Genomic DNA, 19,201 nt, shown 5'->3' on the forward strand with positions numbered 1-19,201 from the left:
GTGTGTGTGAGTGTGTGTGATGTACAGCGTGTGTCACTCACCAGGTGCAGCAGTATGTGGTGTCCTCTGGGGTTGATGGCGAGAGCTTCATCATACAGGCTCTTGGCCTCCGTGTCATTGCCCCTGAGCTCGGCCACGCGGCCCTTGAGCAGCAGCACTGAGTGTGAGGCGGGGAAGAGAGTTCCTGCCTCCTGCACACAGAACTGAGCTTCCTTCATCCGCCCGTCAGCCATGAACAACTCTCCTGCTCGGCACCACATCACAAAACATAAAACAACATTATGAGATACATAATTGCACTAAAAATCATAGTATTGCAGTTACAACTCTTCTTTTTCAGCAACTGCTTTGTCATATCGTGAGATTCTCTTATTGATATCATCGAGTGCCTGATGATTCATCTTTATGAAACGTCTCTGATTTCACGGCCGTGACACAGCCATCTGGAATATAAACTCTCACAAAGACGTATCTGCTGCCCCAGCATTAATACTCACTCAGAGTAAGCAATGAATACCAACATGCTCCATCATATCACACATGTAGCATTTTGTTCTGTCCAGATGATTTCAAATGCAGCTTTGGCAACATTTGCGATTGCAGATACATGCTGACCTCCCCCTCCACCCAAAATCTCACACACATGCTCATAGAGGGATATTCATGGTCATGTCTAAATAAGGCCATGTACGGAGCGCTGTGTAAACATCTGCAGCTCTACTCTGGCATTTAGGACTCACCACGGCAAATAAACTGTGTTCATATCAACTGCTGTCTGCTGTGTGTTTGTGTTTGTTTACACAGAATCCCTGGTAGGACCATTTGGGCAGCAACTACACCAAGAAATAAGGGTTTACAAACATTTGGAAACAGCTTACATGTTCATTATGGTGTTTTTAGGACAGCAATGTATTGAAATTTTTCTTCACACTTATCTAAATTAATTCAGACTGAACTGCTTAACATACAGACTCTATTCAAACTTTGTTTTGTAGGTAATAGGAATAGGAATGTTTTTATTTTTTTGTTTATTTTTTGCTGCCTTGGCAACTAGCTCAAGTAAATATGCTTAAGTACTTAAATTACCAAAATTGAAAAAATAAATAAATAAATAGAAAACAAAAACAACATTTAAAAATTACAAAAACACAACAAAATCACTGAAGCTTAAACTAAAATTAAAATGAAAACTGAAAATATAGGCTAAACATAAAAAAAATAAAAATAAAAGCTAATTCAAAATATTATTAAATAATAATAATAGTATATCAGCAATACTAAAATAATACTGGTTTGAAAGTGACATTGCTACACTACTGACAATAGATAATGGACCTTTCTTGCCTGTAAAATTTCGCAAATGTATATTAACACATTTCATACTTTTGGGATATTCAAGGTGAAAGCTGCAAATTTCCCTCTGATTTTGTTGCAATGTTTAACATTCAAAATGTAGCTGGCAATGAAGGCGTTATTGTAATATTTGCATACTGGTCATCTTTCCAATAATTCTTTGCTGCCTTTATTGCATGTATTTAACCATGTATAGCTGTACGGTTTTGTGTTGTGTTGATTCTTCAAAGACTGCATATGCTGAATGTTATGACAACAATGAAATTAAAAATTTAATTTTAATAAAAAATATTAATTTCACATTTTAATTACATAATAAATGCATAATACATATTAAAATATTTAATATTATTACTATTATTAAAATGATTTATTATAATATTTAATGTAATATTATTTATGACACAATGCGCATAACAACACTCACACATTACAAATGACAGCTGATGTAAAAAATGAAATGTTTGCTGCATGATGGACTGCGTTCAGTGGGCCCTTACTATTTTAAACTATCAGTATGACATCACACCCATTCTTTATGTCAATGGGCCGCTCTGCCTGTGCTCTCACATTCACTCATTTGTACAGAATCAGGATCCTGTCCCATTTTAGACAGGAAATGAACCTATGCCAGAGGAATGCTGGGAATGGGAACAAGAGGGCACAAACACCCAGTATAAGATCCCTGGGAAACACATTTCATGCAGAGCAGCATATAAATAACGCAAAACTAACATCCAAATACTGTCATAGTACGTCAAGGACTTCCCAAATGTATTAAGGTCAACAAGTAAAAAAACGTTTTTGTACGATTACAGGAAAGTAATGTCAGTGAACAGCCAAACGGCTATTTATGCCTTTCTAAAATATTACACAAATATTTAATAACCAGTAATTTAATCCTGATTAATGTTAATAAAAGTTCCAGAAATAATAGCTTTTAATAATATATTCAAAAAGAAGTTAAGCCATACCTGCTTGCAGCCAGATGCGTTCCAGAGTGGCCCAAATGTAGGCGGGGCCGTGCCTGTGGGCGGAGCTGATGGCCGACACCTCTGACATGGCCTGCTCCAGACGGGACACAGCTAGAGACGGGGCGCTCTGAGACCCTGACACAATATGACACACGTCTCAGTCACATAAACACACACACAATCACACACACTCGTGATACACACCGGTCTCTGTCTCCTGGAAGTCTGGGAGCGTGAGATGGAGGCCGCTGGGTTTCTTGCTCAGCGGCCCGGGATCAGGAGGTATGCTGCTAGTGTCATCCTCCTCACTGGAACAGAGAGCAGAATGCATGAAATCACAGCATACAACACTGACTCACTCTCACACGTTACATGCAGCACGTTACCTGAGGCGGGTTAAATCATAGCGACTCTGCCACAGCTGCAGCATTTCTGCACAGGTCTGTAATGCTGCAGCGGGTCCGAACAAAACCTCCTCCAGCTTCACTTTGGTAAAGAGAAGACTAAAACATACAAAGACATTAACAGTTAATAAACTACAGTGCTACATGCACCAAAAAAACAGCTTACTTTATTACTCAAATAAAATAAAAATAAATTAAATCTAAATCCACAAGTATTTAAAAAAACTGATAAAAATGTCAAAAGCACATAGAAAAAATTACTAAAATTAAAAGTAGAATCATTCAAAATAATAATAAATACTATAAAAGTATATTAATAATACTAAAATAACACTATAACTATCCTGTGACGGTATATATATATATATATATATATATGTGTGTGTGTGTATATATATGACCCTGGACCACAAAACCAGTCTTAAGTCGCTGGGGTATATTTGTAGCAATAGCTAGAATTGTACTGCTTTTACTGTACTTTTGATAAAAAAAAATGCAGCTTTGATGAGCATAAATGACTATTAAAAAATGTAATCTTACTGACCGCAATCTTGATTTTGCTGATGACAAAGTTATAATCAACTCATTTCACTTATGTACTCTAGAAAAAAAAATCAAGGAAAAAATCCTGAGGGCTAGAATGGAGCTAGAGAGTAGGAAAAATATTCATTTTAGAAATGAAATTAGTCATTATATTTTGATTAAAGGTATAATAACTCAAATAGTACATTTTGCAATTTAAAAATGGTGTGTTATATACAAGATATGTTATATAGTTGTGTGTGTGTGTGTGTGTGTTTTTAATCATTGTTCTTCTGAAATTTCTAATTATGTAATCAAAGGAATAAATTACATTTTAAAATATATTAGAATATACAACAGTTGCTTTAAACTGTAATCATAGTTTAGAATTGTACTGCTTTTACTGTACTTTTGATTAAAAAAATGCAGGCTTGGTGAGCATAAATGACTATTAAAAAATTTAATCTTACTGACCTCAATCTTCTAAATGGTAGTGTATATAAAACATATATTGCATTAAACATATAATGGCTGTGCAATATATCTAACATCCAGAAGATTTTGCTGATGACAAAGTTATAATCAACTCATTTCACTTATGTACTCTAGAAAAAAAAATCAACGAAAAAATCCTGAGGGCTAGAATGGAGCTAAAGAGTAGGAAAAATATTCATTTTAGAAATGAAATGAGTTATTATATTTTGATTAAAGGTATAATAACTCAAATAGTACATTTTGCAATTTAAAAATGGTGTGTTATATACAAGATATGTTATATAGTTTACTGTTTTGTTGTTCTTGCATGAAAAATGCTCAATCTACTTGTGTCCCATGATTTCATGGAAATGTATCTAATTCACGTACTTCCTGAGATGAATGTGCAGACGAGCAACTGCCATTGAGATGGTATGAATGCTAACACATAGCAGTTTTCAGCCCTAGCCCTAGTTCTCCATCATCAGTGGCTGATGCTTCAGCTGCTTCTAACACAAACTAGCAATTCTGCAGCTGTCTGGGGACATTCTTCCCCTGACCTGTCCCTCTCTTTAGCAAGGTTTAGCGAGTGGGTGGACGTCTGTGCGTGCTGGAGGGTGGAGGGGTGAAGCGAGATGAATGTGAAGGTGTGTGTGTGTTGGTGTGTGCTATTAAGAGCGTGTGTGTAAACAGGGCAGCAGAGCATTCACGCCAGTGAGAAAGAGATGCAGAGAGACTAGCAGATGCTCCTGCTGCGGCGGGCCCTTGTTCTGGAACAGCAGTAGTGTGGTGGTGAAGTACATACATGTGAATTTACCCTAGTAGGGTTACACCCATTTACCACAGGAGGACTAAAGCTAAAATTGGTGTACAGACAAAATGGTCATTACCTAGGGGTGTAACGATTCACTCGTTTTCTCGATGCATCGATTACAAACCCTGACGATGCATATGCATCGATCTTGAAACGCTAAGAATGCGATTTCTATAGCGATTCAATGCTTTCAAAATATATACACATTAAATTACTACAAGCACGAATTAATGGAGACCTTGAACAGTGTTCGTGCCTCGCATCTCTCCTTCACGCGCTCCACTATTTCCCGCCTGCAGTGACTTTCTCAGGATTGCGCTCGCGCTCCGTTCGTCTCACCGACACATTTTTTGAGCAGCTGATGTGTGATCTCTCCTTAGTACTCGTGGTCAGTAATGCTAAAGTGAAGTAGTTTTACTTTTCTGTAGTTTTTCAATGGCTCTCAGTCATGCCGACGACATTCCCTGAGCAGTCGAAGGCTGCACATTTATTGCATGGACAGAGCAAAAATGTAAGTGTCTAAAGCATACGCACAGTTCCATTGAATGATAAATGTGTTTTAACAATGTCGTTGAACCGAATGTATGAAGGAAATTGTTAAAATAACCACAGCATTAACAACAACCTTGAAATAAGAGCGCGATCGTTTATCTGATAATCAGATGCATGAAAGTAGCGTTCGTTGCTATAGCAAACAGACATCGGGCACGTTTTCTTTCAGAATCATCATTCGCCGATGGAGAGGAAAAGTTAAATACTATAGCATTTTATTTATAAAACAATCATAAAATTGCCATTAGGAAAAAATGATAGATTACAAATGATTTATTATTGTCCAGCAGTGCATTTGACTTCATATAGCAAATTCAAAGTAAGAGATAAGAAAAGAATTCCTTAAATAAATAAATAAACAATACATACATAAAATTATTGTATTTGACATTTCTGTCACTTCTGAAATGATGGCTACGCCCCTGGCCCAAACACCACATTACAGTATGCTGAAGATATATATGTTACTGTCAATGTTATTGCCTAAGCGATAAATTTTTTTTTTTTTTTTATAAAAACGTGGGTTATATAAAATTTTAATAATAACAAACATCATATTGTTTTGTGTATGCTCGTGTCGCTTGAAGTCCTTCTCTGATTTTATTATTGTTTGCAAGGTTGCAACGTTACTTTGCAATATTTTAAATACTTTTAGGTATTTTGCATGGTCTGTTATTGGAGTGTCACACGGGTGGGAGTTTTAACTCCTATTCACTGTGAATAAAAAAATAATTTAGCTGATGCAGAGAGACATATAGAGCGGGGGAATCTCCCCACCCTCTTGATTACGTATCATAACTTAACTACCTGTAAACGTTATTTGGCGGTTGTTACTTGGAAAACCAGCTATATTTTTCTTGCATTCAAATAACAATGGATAAACCTGAAACGATAGAAGGATAGGAGATTAATTTAATTTACAAATAAGGTAGGAAATGTGCATACTTTTAAATCGACACCTGCCACGGTGTTTCTTATTTGTCATCTGTGATCACTCAGCATACCCGGTTAAAAAAGTCAACGCTCACCACTGCCTCCTCCCATACATCAACAAACACAGTTTCAAGAAAGCTGAGTTCACTTTTTCCACTGATAAAGTGATGATTTGTTTTCTTCAAAGGCAGAGGTTCTTGGAATGAGACGTGCGACAATATAACCATTGTGACACACAATAGATTCAGTGTGTTTGCATGTGAGAGTCTGGGGGTCTTTACACTCTTATGTGTTACTCTGCTATGAATTTGATTAATTATTTTCTCTCCATTCTCGTATCGAGTGCAACACTGACCCCACATGGAGATGTAAAAACTGAAAATATTCTGAATAAAATTTGCACTGTGCACATTTCACAAAAAAGTAATTTAGGTTTAAAACTATGAAACAGTAGATACAGTTGGGAATTAAAGGGGTCATATGATGCTGCTAAAAATAACATTATGTTGTGTATTTGGTGTAATGAAATGTGTTTATGCGGTTTAAAGTTAAAAAAACACATTATTTTCCACATACTGTACATTATTGTTTCTCCTCTATGCCCCGCCTTTTTGAAACGTGTCGATTTTTACAAAGCTCATCGGTCTGAAAAAGCGAGGTGTGCTGTGATTGGCCAGCTATCCAGTGCATTGTGATTGGCCGAATACCTCAAGCGTGAGACGGAAATGTTACGCCCCTACCATAATGTTGTATTCCCTCAGCGACCAGCACGGATCAGCAATGCTAGAAACTCAATGCATTAAAATCTAAAACAACTGCAACAACAGCTGATTAAAATCAAAAACACAAAAAAGACGCAGTTCTTCAGAAAGATTCTGCAGTCACGTTCAGATGCCACTAGATTTGATATTTTGGTCACACTTTATTTTAAGGTCAAATTCTCGCTATTAACAAACCATTAGCTATGACTTTTGCCTCAGTAAACTCCTAATTTGCTGCTTATTCATAGTTAGTAAGGTAGTTGTTAAGTTTAGATATTGGGTAGGATTAGGGATATAGAATATGTGCTTTATAAGTACTAATAAACAGCCAATATGTTAATAATAAGCATGTAATAAGCAACTAGTTAATAGTGAGAATTGGTCCCTATACTAAAAGGTTACAGATATTTTGTTTTCTAATGCAGTTTAAGGGATAGTCCAAGAATAATAATAAAAAAAACAATCTGTATTGGCTCACCCTTTAGTTGTTCCAAACCTGTACAAGTTTCTTTCTAGTGTAGAACATAAAAGAAAATATTTTGAAGAATGTTCAGGTTGCCGGTAGCCATGCACTGACTTCCATAGGGAAAAAAATACAACTAGACGTCAATGCTACCAGCAACTTTTTGGAACTTTAGAGCATGTCTTTTTAGAACGTTTTGGAAGTTTAGAACATGGAACTTTAGAACACTTTAAATGAACTGTAGGCCCTGTTTACACTAGTGAGTTTTCGTTTTAAAACGGCGTTTTAAAACAAAAACCATCCTCGTCTACATGATCTCCGTCTACACTACACAACCTAAAACGCATGTCACATGACCATTCATGCAGGTACAACCATAGTTATATTTATAGGTAAGTTCCCTATTATTTAGATGGCGGATGCATCTACGAGCTTATAGCGGTCGAATTGGGAATCTACCTATACATATCTATAGGTACAACAACAAGCATGATGTTATTGTTACACGGTCGTCAAGGATACGCAGAGTGACTGTGGGCAGCCACGCCATCGTTTTCAAAAGTCTCCGTTTTGGTCCGTTTACACTGAAACCTCAACCCCGGAGTTCTCAAACTAAAACGGGGTCCTCAGTATCTTCAAAAGTCTCTGTTTTCGAGGGTCGAAAACTCTGGAGTGTAAACGACAGGCGTAACTGTAGCAAAAGTTATGCGTTTTAAAACGAAAATGCACTAGCGTAAACGCAGCCTTAAAGTCATTGCACACTGAGTCCGAAATTTTCGTATGCGTTTTTTCGTATTCGTCATCCTAAAAATTCGTCACGCACAGAAACCTTGCACACTGAGTCCGATGCGTATTAACTAATCTGTTGCGAAAACATTTGCAAAATAGTACTAAATGGAGTCTTCAAGCAGTGAGGATGATTTTGTTGTCCTCTCTCTTAAAAAATCAGCCAGATGAAGGCATCTCAGGAGACAGGAACTGAAGCTAACATTGAATTATTGAATAACATTGAATTTAATTGAATTCGGTCTGCTTAATTTTTGATTTATTTTGATGCTCTCCCAACACATAATCTACTGACTTTGCAAGTACATGTCAACTTATTCTACTAACCCTAACCCTAACTTAACAGTCTGCTAAAATGTTAATGAGAGTTAGCTGACATGTAGTTGCAAAGTTACTTATAATTAGTAGAAAGTGGACTATCAAGTGTAACCTTAGTATGACATGAGGTTCAGGATGAAGGCATTTCAGGAGACAGGAACTGAAGCTAACATTGAATTATTGAATAACATTGAATTTAATTGAATTCGGTCTGCTTAATTTTTGATTTATTTTGATGCTCTCCCAACACATAATCTACTGACTTTGCAAGTACATGTCAACTTATTCTACTAACCCTAACCCTAACTTAACAGTCTGCTAAAATGTTAATGAGAGTTAGCTGACATGTAGTTGCAAAGTTACTTATAATTAGTAGAAAGTGGACTATCAAGTGTAACCTTAGTATGACATGAGGTTCAGTAAACAATTTTAATTTAAGGGGGAACTATCACATTTGAAGTAGAACAAACACATAAAACATACTTAAAGTTGTCCAGGTGCTGGTTAATGGCGAGTTTAAGCGTATCAAGGGCGTGTTGGCAGTGTTTCTGGGCACTGAGCAGTAGAGTCAGCAGGTGTAGAGAGTGCAGATCATCCCCACGAATATTCAGAGCTGACTGCAATGGCTCCATCGCTTCTGACACCTATACCAAAAACACAAGAGCTCTCACACAGTGGGTAGGAATATGATGAGATAAAGAACTATTCACACAATCATGTGATCTTGACAGTCATATGTGTAAACAAAAGCAACAAAAATCCACAGTCAAGCAAAATAAGAAGAGAGATTAATGTAAATGTCTTTTCTTGGAAGATATGAAGAACAGACGCGATTCTGCATCTAGTCAGCGAGATTGATGTGTTAGCGTGCTAACCTGTCGAACCAGAGCGAGCTGCAGAGAGAGGTAGAAGGAGATCTGAGGGTCCCCAGGGTCCAGTGCATGTGCTCTGAAGACAAAAAAGAATCTGTGTGAAGTTTCCATCACCTTATTACCAGTCTGACATCAGCCAGTCATCTCACAACTGACTCCTTACTAAGATTAGATGCTGCAATTAATTGTGGCTCTGAAATTTGTTTAGGAACTGCATAGCAACATGATTAAAAAACGTGATTAAAAATTTTGAAAACATTAGCATTGGTGTAAATTAAAAGATTCGGATTCAGAATCAAGTTTCCATAACACATTAACTACATAACCATGATAAGAAAAAAAGTGAACTCAAGATGTTAACATTAATAAATATGCTTATTGTAAAAAGTTGTTTTTTTTTAACGTGGACATTCACCAAATTTATGTATCACCAATTTCAGTCTGTTTTATAAATACTGATCAATAATCATGAGATTATTTGTGATTATTTTCTTCTGTTGACAGCACTAGTTTTTAACTGAAAAAACTGCATATACTGTAGATACACTACTGTGCAAAAGTCTGTGGTCAGATTTTTTTTAAAGAAATTAATACTTTTACTCGGCAAGGCTGCATTCAATTGATAAAAAGTAACAGCAGTCTTTTACATTGATTCTATTTCATTGTTTTCATATTTCTATTTTAAATAAATGCTGTTCTTTTGAACTTTCTATTAATCAAAGAATAATCAAAAATGTATTATAAGCGGCTCAACATTGATAATCATAATAAATGTTTCTTGAGCTGCAATCAGCATATCAGAATGATTTCTGAAGGATCATGTGACTGAAGACTGGAGTAATGATGCTTAAAATTCAGCTTTTCCACCACAATAAATTAAATTTTAAAATATATTAAAATAGAAAAGTTTTTTTTTAATTGTAATAATATTTCAAAATTGTATTGTTTTTACTGTATTTTTAATCAAATAAATGCAGCATTGGTGGACATACAAGATATTTCTTCCAAAAACCTTTAAAAAAATCTTACAGACTCCAAACTTTTAAACGGTGGTGTGGTTTTGAGGGAAAAAAAAACAATGCTAATATTAATAAAAGTTATGGTATAAACTTAGCAAAGGGTCAACTGAAACAATTCCCACACAAAGTGGGTGGCTGAAGCCTCCTTAACACAATCTGTGTTAAGTACACATGCTGAAATATAAGAGGTAAACATCAAGCGTACTTCCGTAGTGACTGCAGCGCTCTTCTGTTGAACTCATCGCGGTCGGCTTTCAGCGTAGCTGCAAACACACAGTTAAAGAGTGAGTCACCGCAGACATGAGGGAGCACAGAGCAGCTGAGGACAGCTGGGGGCCTGGATCATTTTTAGGTTCAGAGAAGGATACAGGCCGGGCTTACCGTCAGAGGCCTGCAGACTACGGCACAGTCCGATGGCCAGATGAGCTTGAGGAAGGAACTCTCCAGCACCCTCTCCTAAAGCAACCACACCTGCTGAGAGGGACACTGCATCCTCCAGCTGACACACACACATTTACACATGCATTAGATGTTTGGATGATTTATATCAGTGCTTCTCAACTTACAATGAGATATACTGGTGGTGTAGTGTAGAGGTTAAAGATCTGAGCTGGAAACTGAAAGGTTAAGGGATTAAACCCAACAAAGAACAATTCATTCACTTAGAACAAAAGCTTAAGCTAAATAAAATTAATTATATGAATATATTATTAATAATTAATAATAAAAAGTGGATAAAAGCATCTGCTAAAAGAATAAATGTAAATGCAATGGTAAAAAAATAAGATTTTAGATTCCAATGTGTTGCTCGATTATTATAAGGTCATAAAAACTGCATGTACACTACCAGTCAATAGTTTCAATAATTAAGATTGTGTAATGTTTTTAAAGAAGTCTCTCCTGTGTTCACAGAGGTTGCATTTATTTGATCAAAAATGCAGTAAAAACAGTAATATTGAGAAAAGTTATTACAATTTAAATCACTATTTCTATTTAATATTCTGTTTTTGCAGGTAGGTCTCTTGAAGCATCTTGGAGACGTTGCCAGTTCTTCTGGATTTAGTCTGTCTCAGTTTGTTCTGTTTCTTCATGTCATAACAGATAGACTGGATGATGATCAGATCAGATCTCTGTGGAGCACTGGCTGTTGTGCAAACTAAAATCTCACTGGATTATTAATGGCAAAATAAATGTTTGGAAATGTAAACTGATATTTCCTACCGACACACTACAGCAAATGATAGAAATAACTGACTTAAGAGAGTAACTGACTTATTGAGAAAATACTAGTATCCTAATAATTTTGGCCACCACTGTATATTAAAATATAATTTATTCCTGAGATGTCAAAGCTGAATTTTCAGCATCATTACTCCTGTCTTCAGTGTCACATGATCCTTAAGAAAATGTTAGAAAATCATTACAAAAAATGTTTTTAGATACTCAAACAGTTTCCACCACAATATCAAGCTCCAAAAATTGTTATCAACACTGACAATAATAAGAACCATTTTTAATAATTGGACGGCAATAATTACTGATGATAATTGAGCACTATACCGGCATATTTCAATGATTTCTAAAGGATCGTGTGACACTGAAGACTCAGCTTTGCCATCACAGGTATAAATTACATGTATAAATATATTAAAATAACAAACAGTTAAATTGTACTAATATTTCACAAGAAAAAAGAAACGTAAAAAACAAAAACAAAAAAACTGACCGGTAGTGTATAAACAGAAAAAAGGTCATGTCAAATGCCCAAGCATATCATCTGAAATTGCAACAATTTTTTTATTTATTTAATCATGTAGTCATGACTAAATATTGTATAATATTCTAGAATTGAAATGCCAGACATGCTGACATGAATCAGCATCAAGGACAACTGCTTGAGGACAAATCCCCGCATGCCCTGTTTTGATGCTGGGATGATAAAGGGCCGGTCTGAAGTGTGACTGTGGGATGGCATGCTATCTGACATTAAAGCCTTTGCATTACGTTTTTGTGGCTCTATTGTGCTATAAGCCTCTTATGGCGTGCTGTCTGTATTCAGCGCTGCGCTTCCAACAGATGTGCCGTAATCTCTGTCAACAGTGCTGCAGTGTGTATTTGATTGATAGTGTTGTGACTGTACAGTACATTGCATTATTAGTATAACTAGTATAGCAATGTTACTAATGTAAAACAGAGGTCATTAGTGATATGAATCTAGATCTTTTATAGGATTGAGCGATGTATACTGTACACTGAGTATTATAAAAAGGCTGAAAAAACAGATTTAATGTTTCTCGTACAGTTCTAGTTTGATCTGGATCAAAAATTCCTTCTAAATTAATAATGCTATGAGCATAGCTAGTTTTAATATAAATATATTAGGATTATATAGGATTTATGGGATTAGGATTTATGGATGCCAAAGTGAATATTTCCAATGAATTTTCCTGAAACGCATATTGCTTATATCATTCATAGAATAAAGCATACTTATTCCTTTTGCTGGGATGTTGCACACTATGGTTCAAAAGTTTGGGTCAATGAGATTCTTAATGTTTTTGAAAGAAGTCTCTTACACTCATCAGAAATACAGTAAAAACAGTAATATTGTGAAACATTAATTCAATTTAAAATACCTGTTTTCTATTTGAATATATTTTAAAAAGTAATTTATTCCTGTGATGCAAAGCTGAATTTTCAGCATCATTACTCCAGTCTTCAGTGTCACATGATCCTTCAGAAATCAGTCTAATATGCTGATTTGATGCTCAAGAAACATTTTTTCTCTTATCAATGTTGAAAACAGTTGTGCTGCTTAATATTTTTTTTTTGAAAAATCTGATACAGTTTTTTTTTTTTTGCGTTTTTTGTTAAATATAAAGTTCAAAAGAACAGCTTTATTTAAAATAAGTATTTTGTATAAATGTATTTAATGTCACTTTGGATCAATTTAACGCATGCTTGTTGAATAAAAGTATTAATTTATTAAAAAAAAACTTTTGTACTTTTAGAGGCTGGAACTGCTCTATATTGTAACTGCTCTAAATATAAATATTGTTTTATTTATTTATTATTTTATTTATTTATTGCTGAATGAATCTGCATATTGTGCACATGTGCTGCTTGTTGTGTTTCTCTCACCCAGTGCAGCTGGTTGATGCACACTTTTGCTGCAAGCAAAGGTGGGATGGGGTCCTGTGGTTTCATTGCTACACACTCTTTAAGCACTGACACTGCACCCTCGTTCTGTAAAATATCATTAATAATACAGCTCTCAAATATACAAGCACACATGTAAGATAGTATAGTAATTCAAAATGTAGCAGTGACACAAACCCTGGTAATGTAAGTATTCTGCATTCATTAACATACAACAGAACATACAACATTCATTAACATACAACAAAAGAAGCGTGAACCTTCACTCATAAAAATCGTTAACCTGCAGGTTAATTTTGGCTTATCACTCAGTACATCCGTAAACCCTGGATGAACATTCTCATTTGCATATTCATGAGGTTAATAACATTGACTGGACAAGCAGATTACACAACAAGAGCACGACCTCTTTTAATAACTGCTTGTCTATGTGTGGAGATATTGTCACAAATACAGTATTTGCTTTGGTTATCGTAAGACGTAATACAAAACAATGACTAAACACTTGAACGAAAATGCAGAGAGGGATTTGCCATCACCGTTTGACGTTTTTACCTATTTCTGAAACTAGACACAGCATGTTAAAGCTCAAGCATCTGTACAAAGCTCATGGATATTCAATGAGGCAGACACTGAGGCAGTTTATGATTGGTGGCCTGTTACGACACTACTTGCTCTAATTTTGTAGCACTGCATTGTTTCACATAATTCTAAAGGGAGAGTCCACCCAAATGTTTTTTTTTTATTTTATTCAAATTTATTCACCCTCATGTCGTCCCAGATGTATATGGCTTTTTCTTTCTTGATCTTATAACACAAATGAAGATTTGTAGACACATAATCCATCTCTGTGATCATGAAGTGACAGGTGCCAGAATGTTGACACTCAAAAAGCACATCCAGTCATTATGACATTAATCCATATGACCCCAGCAGATGAATCAATGTCACACAACAATAGGTGCATGTAAGAAACATACTAATATATACACTATATACTACATAATAGTGCTGGGCGGTTTCACCTTTTTTTTTTTAGGATTCTGACGGTTTCACGGTTTATCACAGAGTTTTCCCTGACTGTGCCTTTATATGAATCAGAATGCATGAAACAATTGCGGAACCACTGCGTTTTAATCACGATCCAAACAATCATGCTACATGTAACATGAACAGTTTTTGATGTAACTTCGACTGTATAATTTCAAAATCTGAAGCAAAAACAGAATGGTCTGACCTCAGCTTTGTGAAATTATGCTACATAAAACATGTCTGCAAGAAACAGAAACAGCAGACGGGCTGAATGAGAGCGCAAATTCATTTTCTGACAACAGGTGGCGCTTATGGAGCAGCAGCGATAAAGCGGTTCCTTGGTTACTGCTGTAAACAAAGCAGCGCTGTGCTTTTAAATACCACATTAATATGCATTGTATGGAGGTAAGATGAAAAGAAAATACTTTTCTGAAGAGAGTCAGTTCCCCTCAGAGATACATTTATATAAACCCCCACCTGCAATTCATTATTTAGGATTTTGTTCCAATATTTTGCGCATGGTGAAGTGAGATTGCTCTGCCTGCTACAGTATTTTCTCCTCTTTGAGTTCATCTTCAGCATCTCTGGCTTCTGTTAGTGGCCGTTTACAGTTGGTTTATATGTTAAAGAATCAGTTGCGTGTAATATTTCTAAAAGTTCTCCAAGAATTAGTAAGAAGTGTATGCAGTTAACAAAGATTTCCTCTCAATTCAGAATGCTGTCTACGTTGCTTATCCACTTGTATAAAAAAAAAAAGTGGTTATGAGTGTGTGACGAGTGGGGCGGGGCCGAGAGCCATGGGAACGGAGCAAGGCCGGTGGAGTTAATAATAATGCGCGACACCTGCGCCACTCCGAGTCCCACGGAGGAGCTCTGGAAGAATAAAGATTCAAGATTCAAGATTCAAGATTTTTTATTTGTCACATACATGGTTATATAGGGAATATATGACCAGCAGTGAAATGTAAGTCAGGTCCACTCCATGGACAGTGCAATTATTAAAGAATACAAACACAAGAAAATTATATATAAATATAGGTATGGAAAAAGTAAGATAAAAAATAAGAATAAAATAAAATGCACAGGACAGTATACTGTAGGCTTAGACGAGAGAGGACCAGGCCTGGACTTTATTTTGTGTTTTGGTTCTGTTTGTGCGCGGCAGTCGTCCGTGAAGGGCTGTCGCGCTATTTTGTGTTTATTTTATTATTAAAGTTTTGTTTGAACGTTCACCGGTTCCCGCCTTCTTCTTCCCGATCTACGAACTTTGTTACAGAGTGGTTATGAACAAATGAATGAAACACATTTGTCCGTGCTTCACTATGTCTCGAACTGCGCTCACGGAAAGCACTTGAGAAACAGTGTCTCTTCTGCGGCTCAGTGCGCTTTCAACTGGTGTTTCGTGGGCCCTACGCAGCTTGCGTATTTTGCGTATAGGGAGGATCGGCTCTAAATGTTGTAAACACATTCATGAAAGTGTTGAGAATACATTTGACATAGATATAAGCACGTTGTGAAGATCACTTGAGAAGTGATAGTCTTCTGCACTACGTTGTCACTTCCTCTGCAAACTTCACAATGTACTCACATCATGCTTCAAAACATGCTTAAGTTTATGTGTAAACTCGACCTCTCTGAAATATAGAGAGGCAGCTCGTTGTTGAAGAACTTTACTAAGGCCCCATTTACACTAGTGTGTTTTCGTTTTAAAACGCATAACTTTTGCTATGGTTACGCCTATTGTTTTCATTACTCCTGCGTTTTCCACCCTCGAAAACGACTTTTGAAAACGCTGCAGACCCTGTTTTAGGGGCCGTTTAAACTTTTTATGCGTTTTGCCTGTTCGTGTACACGACAATGGCATTTTGGGGACTGAAAACGCATATTTTTGAAAATGGGTTTCAACGTGCAAGTTTTTGAAAAAGCCACCGTTATCGTTTCCGTGTAAACACCCAATAAGGGAATCTTTGAAAACGGTGACGTCATGCTCGTGCGTAGTACGTGTTAGGTATCTAGACATGTGCAGTACGTGTCGATTTTAAAGGCAAGCGCGAACAACCATACACAACAATGGCGGAGTATATGGTACTGTTGTTGCTGCTCAGGTGCTTGCTAACACTTCTTCAGCAAAGTGTGGATTTACTTCACCAATATTACAACCAACATCATATACAACATGTAATCGTCACTTCCCTATAGGTACTGTTTACTAACAAGGTGACAGTGCTAACTACTGGCCTGGCATACGTAATACAGCGTTTTTGGCCATTTTCGCGGATATGTGTAAACGCAAGTCGTTTTGAAAATGTGTATATGTGAAACTTTTTAAAAACGCAAGGGAAAAACTTTTCCATTTTTGACTACACCGTTGTGGTGCAAACATAGCCTTATTTTGAAAATTCCGGGGTTGCGTTTCAGTGTAAACGGACCAAAACGGAGACTTTTGAAAACGATGGCGTGGCTGCCCACATTCGCTCTGCTTATCCTTGACGACCGTGTAACAATAACATCATCCTTATTGTTGTACCCATAGATATGTATAGGTAGAGTACCCATTCAACCGCTCCAAGCACATAGATGCATCCGCCATCTAAAAAATAGGGAACCTACCTATACATATAACTATGGTTGTACCTGCATGAATGGTCATGTGACATGTGAAACAGTGAAAACGCCAGTGTAGACAAGGATCGTTTTCGTTTTAAAACGCCGTTTTAAAACAAAAACGCACTAGTGTAAATGGGGCCTAAGACTGGTGTGTTATATCACCTGAGAATACGACACCCTAAACAGCATAAAGACCCAAATAACCAATGTAATTACTGCAACTGTATTTTTCGTTTTCAGGCTAATTGAAAACTTTAATGTGTTTTGGTAAAAAAAAAAAAAATAATAAAATAATAATAATATATATACTGTATATAGTATACTCTATATACTATATTTCAGTGCAGCAATGGTTTATATTAAAAAGTTAAACATATATAAAAAGTTGATTTTGCTTCAGAAAATTTTTATTCATACACTGGAGTTGTATTTGGGAACCTATACACTTGCATCAGATACATTACTTTTCTAAAACTCTTAAGAAAGAAAATCATACAGATCTATGACGGCATGAGGGTGAGCAAATGATGAGAGAATTTTGATTTTTGGGTGGTGGGGTTCATTTTTGGTTATCCCTTTATCCCTCTTAAACCTTTTTTAACAAGTCTAGTTATAGCTCACCCAAAAATGAGCATTTTGTCATAATTTACTCACCCTCAAGTTGTTTCAAACCTGTATGAATTGCTTTCTTCTGTTGAGCACAAAAGAAAGTATTTTGAAGAATGTTGGTAACCAAACAGTTAATGGCAGCCACTCTTCAACATTCTTCAAAATACCTTCTTCTTTATTCAACAGAAGAAACTCATACAGGTCTGAAACAACTTGAGGGTGAGTAATAATGACAGATTGTTAATTTTTGGGTGAACTATCATAGGCCTTTTCAATTTCAAATATATATTTAATTTAGATAAAACCTTCGCTATCTTCTTTCTTTCAGTTACCAGAACATATTTATTTAACTGTATCCAAAATATAGCCGATTATAGCGACGAATGACTAATAAATGTATAGAACAATGATGATGACAATAGGACATGAATCTCACCTTCCCACTTGCCATCAAAGACAAGCCAAGCTGGTACCAAAGATGAAACTCATTATAGGAGAACTTCATGGCCCGCTCCAAACACTGATGACAAACAATCACACACCACATCACAGCCAGAAAGAAACTCAGGGAATCAGCCTTCCAAGAAAATGACAATGCAGTTGACATTGCTCAGCATAACTAGTTATTTCTAGGAAGGATCTTGTTGTTTTCAGCATGGATAGGGGATTGTGTGTATCCTGTACACATCACATAATGGCACATGCATGAGAAAGTGAGCCTAAATTTGATGAGAAAGGGATTTACATTCGACATGCAAGCAGGCATGTGTTGGTAATACCGAGTAAAGGCAGTGGGTTACCAGTGAAATGACATGGATTCAGTTGATGTTAACTGAATGAAAACATTGAACTTAGATCCAGATTCACCTGAGAAAGTCTCACCATCACACAACGGCCCAACTACTGAAACAACCTGAAGGACAGGACGAAGCAGGAAGGGGAAATAAGCAGCCATACGACTGGGAGAAGAGAAGAGAGAGATTGACAGACTGAAAGAGGCGACTTGTGACAAAGAAAGAGAAAGAATCAACTACAAAAAAATACAGGTCACTTGCTCCTGTTTGCAAAAGGGGTCGATAAGATCTGTGCTGACTCATCTCACCTCTGACAGCATGGCATACTGCCCCCTCCTGGCCATGGCGATGCTCAGCAGGTCATAGACGGAGGAGGCGTCCTGCATGCTGCTCTCCCTCGCCTCCTGATGCTCCGGTGTGCGGCTGATCACCGCCTCGCCACTGGCCTACAAGGGACAACAGAGAGAGGGTTAGGAATATGTTAAAGCTGTGTTTCCCGATCCTGGTCCAGGAGAATCTCCAGCACTGCACATTTTAGATGACTCTCTTACCTTGCATGTTTAATTCAGCTCTTTAGCTCATTAGTAAAGTGTTCAAGAACTGAACTGGGTGTCAAATACGGACACGCACAAAATGCAGTTTTGGGGGGCCTTCAGAAGCCCTGTGTTTAAAGGGATAGTTCACTTAAAATTTAAAATCTTGGAAATGTGTTATTTATTTGTTCCAAACCTGTATGATGTTGTTTTGTTGTTTTA

General features: G+C 36.6%; 1 protein-coding gene across 1 annotated transcript in view; it reads right to left on the bottom strand.

The window, feature by feature from the left end:
• The window catches only part of LOC107699274 (tetratricopeptide repeat protein 7A-like), a 56,983-nt gene that overhangs the window by 21,528 nt on the left and 16,254 nt on the right, over positions 1–19,201 (bottom strand). Inside the window, exons 9-19 of the mRNA XM_016500486.1 lie at positions 18,755–18,892; positions 18,089–18,172; positions 13,387–13,491; positions 10,627–10,744; positions 10,451–10,508; positions 9,230–9,302; positions 8,838–8,998; positions 2,714–2,830; positions 2,532–2,635; positions 2,328–2,462; positions 42–244 (exon numbers count right to left, since the gene is read on the bottom strand). Coding sequence (XP_016355972.1) covers positions 42–244; positions 2,328–2,462; positions 2,532–2,635; positions 2,714–2,830; positions 8,838–8,998; positions 9,230–9,302; positions 10,451–10,508; positions 10,627–10,744; positions 13,387–13,491; positions 18,089–18,172; positions 18,755–18,892 — 1,296 coding nt within the window. The remainder of the gene's footprint in view (positions 1–41; positions 245–2,327; positions 2,463–2,531; positions 2,636–2,713; positions 2,831–8,837; positions 8,999–9,229; positions 9,303–10,450; positions 10,509–10,626; positions 10,745–13,386; positions 13,492–18,088; positions 18,173–18,754; positions 18,893–19,201) is intronic.

The sequence above is a fragment of the Sinocyclocheilus anshuiensis genome, unplaced genomic scaffold, assembly GCF_001515605.1.
Source record: "Sinocyclocheilus anshuiensis isolate Anshui unplaced genomic scaffold, SAMN03320099.WGS_v1.1 scaffold450, whole genome shotgun sequence".
Lineage (NCBI taxonomy): Eukaryota > Metazoa > Chordata > Actinopteri > Cypriniformes > Cyprinidae > Sinocyclocheilus > Sinocyclocheilus anshuiensis.